The sequence below is a fragment of the Aplysia californica genome, unplaced genomic scaffold (genome assembly GCF_000002075.1).
Source record: "Aplysia californica isolate F4 #8 unplaced genomic scaffold, AplCal3.0 scaffold00395, whole genome shotgun sequence".
Lineage (NCBI taxonomy): Eukaryota > Metazoa > Mollusca > Gastropoda > Aplysiida > Aplysiidae > Aplysia > Aplysia californica.
In genome coordinates, this window is record NW_004797665.1 from 475,640 (window position 1) to 480,957 (window position 5,318).

The following is a 5,318-nucleotide window of genomic DNA, read 5'->3' on the forward strand; positions in this document are numbered from 1 at the left end:
TGACATGCCCATACCATTTTAGTTTTCGTCTTTTCACTGTGGTCAGTAGATCTTCATATTGTCCCACTGCGTTGGTGATTCTCTTTCGTACTTCGGCATTTGAAACGTGGTCTTTGTACGAGATGTCAAGGAGTCTGCGGTAACATCTCATCTCTGTGATCTGAATCTTTTATTAAAGCAAGCTATATCATCATTTTATTCTTCCTTTAGATGTTAAGAATCTTTTCTGTCGGACCTCTTGATGCTTAATAAAAGAAAGTTATATCATAATAATATTCTTCCTTTAATAAGAAATGGCCTTTCCTTCAGGAAAGAGAGAGAGCGAGAGAGAGAGAGAGAGAGAGAGAGAGAGAGAGAGAGAGAGAGAGAGAGAGAGAGAGAGTTTTAGTAAGAATTTTACGGCACTTGCAACGCATAAGGTCATATAAGTGCCGAAGAATAGATTATGTGTTACAAGAGAGTAACATACATTAAAAGAAGGAGGGGAGATCAGGACGACAGATGTTTTATAGGAAAGAATGAGCAAACCACACCAGAGCACCCGCCAACCACCCACAGAGAGAGAGAGAGAGAGTGATAGATAGATCAATAGATAGATAGATAGATAGATAGATAGAGAAAGAGAGAGAGAGAGAGAGAGGGAGAGAGAGAAGGAAGAAAGAGGGAGGAGGTTGGGAGAGGGAACAACAAAGAAGGGCAACCAAACTTACCTATTGAAATAAGATAGTGACAACAGCAACAATAAGGATCATAACAGAGATAGCAAGAAAGCAACATCAAAACAACAACAACAAAACAACAACAGCAACAGCAACAACAACAATAATACAAATAATAATGAAAATTTAGATAATAATTATGGAGTGTGAGGTGTCCCCTTCCCCCTCTTCCCAGCCCAAGAATCCAAGAGATAAAGTTCGCCCCGGCTTCAACCGTAGACTTAAGAGTGTTTACTCCGATTTATTGCGCTTTAAAACATTCACACAGAAAACAGATTGCTACCCGTGAAACTACCATCTATATCAACAACAACAACAACAACAACAACACACTCAACAGACAAATACATCTTAGGACAACCCTCTATATTACCGTACGGGTCACCCTGCACAGACCAATCACGATCTGCTCCATTAACGATGTCCCACCAGATTACCCTATCAAAATAACCCATCTTAATGACTTAAAGCTCCAACTCTCAAACCCATAAACGATAAACCCACAAACAATAAAGATAAAAATTATTAAAGGTTTCTTCAAAATAACACTTCTCTGTTAAATAGCAAATCCCCCACCTCCAGAGAAAGATCAACATTCTGCCCGTCATTCCCTAACCTCACCTTGTATACACCTGATCTTGTCCCAGATCTGGGGCGGTCTGTTCTCGATGACCGTAGGTACAATTTCCCTCCACTTCTTAAAAACCATAGCCTTCATAACGACCTGGTCCTGGGACGCTTTCATTTTTTTTATGCACACTGAAACGGGATCACCATTTAATTCTCTCATATTTTTTAACCATACTTTCTTCCTCTATTACAATAAATTTCACCAAACGCTTTTAGAAACATATCTCAAATAAACACCAAAAAAACATCTCCGAAACCCCTGACGAACAAGGTCTCGTTCTCTGGGGAATTGGTGGTGACGTAGAGAAAAATAAGGCAGTATATCGGAGAGCCGTCGACAGCAACACCGCAGAAAACAAAAATAATTACTTAACAGCTCGAGCTGAAACACTTAGCTGCCCCAGGCAAAAAGCAATCTATCCGAAAATACTTACAAAATTAACAGTCAGACACCACAGTATTCAAATTAATGATTTTGGGTTAGACGCACAGATACTAACCAGCATGTAGAGAGGCCGGATGGCACCAAAACAGAAACACAGATAGGCATCGCAAACACAATAGTTACATCTCTTTCAAAACATTCATCTAAAACCAACTACAACACCACTTTTCCAAATATCAAAACCAACAGAGAACAGCAACACCTAAAGTTCAAATCAAATAACACAGAAACCTGAAACGAAGGCTTCACACTAGACGAACTAACATCATGCATCTCAGACTTGGGCAATACAGCCCCGGGTCCGTACGATATACTCAATTAGATCGTTAGACACTTATCCACAGAAACACTCACATTTCTTCTCAACATAAATACATATTATTAGACAATGACGTGTGGCAGTCGCACACCTTTGTGGAGCCCAAGCGACTTGCCACTGTCATTCCAATTCCAAAACGAAAGACCACACACACACCCATCCACATACAGACTAATTGCATTAATAGACTATCTATGCAAACTAATAGCAAAAAGGATCAACAGGTGACTCATGTAGTTTCTGGAGATGACGGGCTTGCTGAGCGGAAACATTATTCGTATCGGGGATTTTAACATAGCTTTGAATGAACCGTATATAACTGGAGGTGGTAATACTTGTCAGTATCTTCAGATTTTTCTCAGAACCTTGAATATTTCACAAACGGCTTTTTCAATGATTTTTTTTTTTACTTGATGCAGTGTTCAAAGTTGTAACAACGAAAAATCAGTGAAAGTCCACACTCCAGACACCACCAACAAAAATCTATTCTATATATTGACAACTCGACAGATTTTATAGTGTTACGAGTGCATTGTCTCTTAGTTGTGAGGAATTATTAGATGAACAATGGCGGAGTTATTTTAAAAAAGTGTACAGGAAGTTTGGAGGAAACGGACAATAAAGAAAAAAGGACTCCATGGGGTTTTGTTTGTTTGTTTTTGTAAAGTGTTTTACGGCGCTCGCAACTGCATAAGGTCATATGAGCGGCGGGACACACCTAATATTTTCAGTTGGTAGGAAATTTTAAATTTTGCCCGGGTGGCGGCCGATTTTAGATCACCAAGGGATCTTTAACGTGCGCAACTTGCACACGAGCCCTCCGAGATTTTTCGCCCTTGTCCGAGAAGGCTAGGTGTAGATCTTTCCTACCAGAAGATCAGGGGTGTGGCAGAAAGACAGCAGTAAGGAGGAGCCAAGGAGTAACAGTAGAAAGGCTGCAGAAAGAGTCAGGAGCCCAGAGGAGGGGGCAAAGGAGGTGAGGGGGTGGGGGCAGAAAACTTCATGGGGATTGTGGTGGTGACTAACATACCTGATAAGTGACAAAATGAGGCTTTAGTGGGTTTTTGTGATGAAATAGTTGTAAGAGAGGCTGAAGAAGCCAAACATGCCTACATCTCAAAATCAATAATTTTGACCCAAATAAGAAATTTCAGCTGTTAAAAATGTTCAAAATTGAAAGATCTGTTCTCATTTGTTGATCCCAACAGAATTATCAATTTTTAAAGGCCATTGGCCTTTACATAAAATGTAAAGATTATAATTTCAATAGACTTTAAATTGTTGTTTTTAAGTAAAACTGATATTTCTATTGTACGGTTGCGAACTATTTTGAATGCAATCATCTTTTGTTTCGTATGACCTTAAGCAGGTGTCAGCTCTGTCTTACTAAACTAAACTAATATTTGACGAACCACAGAAAATATCATTTACCATCGACACTGGCATCGCAGTGAACAAGTGTTGTAATCTCTTGTAAGTTCGTGACTTTTCTCAAATAATGACTAGTAAAAGAACCCACTCACCCTGATTTAGCAAAATTACTCCAGAACGTCATTATGTTCCTGGCTGTAGACCATTCTGCTTTCTGTACAGCCTGTGTGATGTTAAATGCTTCAGACATAGATTGAGGGAAACCGAAAACGTATGGCAAGTCGTCCCCGTGAGAAGCGTGTTGAACCCAATGCGGCCGGGATAGGTACGGGTATTTCCGATCAAACTGCCACATATACATTTTTCTCTCAGAATGTACAGAAACCGTTGCGATATTTGATAGTGTCTGTAGAGCAGGTATAAAAAACTCAAAGTCAGTGGTCATATCTAAAACTGCATGCACCACAGCATCTGGGACAGAAGCCAAAGACATATTCTTTGATACGTAAACATTTCGAAACAGATCTTCAAGTTTAGGTAACGGGTTATACACTCCGTAAATGTCTTGTAATATTTTAGTGACATAATATTTAGAAACCTCTTCGTAAGTCAAGTTAGGATCGTCCAGATTTAATCCCGTTTTACCAGACAAATACAATTGAGCAGTTGTCTTTACAATCACTTCACCGTCATCGTAGTTGGATCCAATCATCACATCAACGTCTCCCAGCAGGGTGTCGTTCAAGATGAAGTTGTGCACATTGCGCCCTGCCGAATCCAGATTTGCTGAAGAAAGTTTAAAAAGAGACAGTACGTCACGTTTGATGAAATGCCCGTCCAGAGAAGGCACCCAGTCAGCTCGGAATAAAGTTTCTTCTAATGAACTGACTAAACTGTTCTTGATAATTGACGTCATTGGGCGACTTCGGAGACATTTCAAAATCTTTTTATGTCCCTCGACACTAAACCCAGGATATCTGTCAGCAGAACAGCCAAGACGGTTGGCCAGCCTCATGGAAAACGTTCTCGCACTTGTCATACTGTTGTCATTGAAGGCCCAGGGACAGGCGAATGTTCCACTGGATGCAATGACTCGGCGGATCTTGCCCTTATTTTGAGGGTTTAGTAACTGAAATGTGGAACTTGCCCCACCAGCAGACTCTCCAAAAAGTGTAATATTGTTTCGGTCGCCTCCAAAGTCAGCGATGTTTTCATACACCCATGCAATCGCTGCCTGCTGATCCCATAATCCAGCGTTCCCGGGAAGCACGCCGTCTCCCGTGCTAAGAAAGCCAAAAGCACCGACTCGGTAGTTGGCGGTGACAACAATGACGTCACCAAACGCCGCTAGGCGCTCTGCGTTGTAAATACGACTCTGGCCTATGAGGTAGGCCCCTCCGTAGAGCCACAACATCACTGCTTTTGACGCGTGCGAGTGAGTACTGGCATTTCCCGGCACGTACACGTTCAGCTTTAAGCAGTCTTCACTCATATCAGATGGTCCAGGCACCCAGTTTTTCAGGATGTTCGGGTCCTGAGGGCACGCCAAGCTCTCTGTGTCAGCCAGAAGATAGTTGTCCAGTTTTAATTTCTTAACCGGTCTAGCGAAACGACGGCCACCTGTAGGAGGCTCAGCATATGGTATACCTGTAAAGGATAATGGGAATGTGAACGGCTCATTTTTTATATATAGATAGAACAAGCTGGTCGTGGTAGTTTAGAGATCTCAGAACTTGGATACGTGTTTGTGTGTGTGCGCGTGTGTGTGTGTGTGTGTGTGTGTGTGTGTGTGTATATGTGTGTGTGTGTGTATGTGTGTATGTGTGTGTGTGTG

The 5,318-nt window shown here is 41.4% G+C and overlaps 1 protein-coding gene across 1 annotated transcript; it reads right to left on the reverse strand.

Moving 5' to 3' along the window:
* Window positions 1–3,040: 3,040 nt before the first annotated feature.
* LOC101861302 (bile salt-activated lipase) lies at window positions 3,041–5,203 on the reverse strand. Its single transcript, XM_035971208.1, has one exon. The coding sequence runs from the start codon at window positions 4,974–4,976 to the stop codon at window positions 3,633–3,635; it is 1,344 nt and encodes a 447-aa protein (XP_035827101.1). The 5' UTR covers window positions 4,977–5,203; the 3' UTR covers window positions 3,041–3,632.
* Window positions 5,204–5,318: the final 115 nt, after the last annotated feature.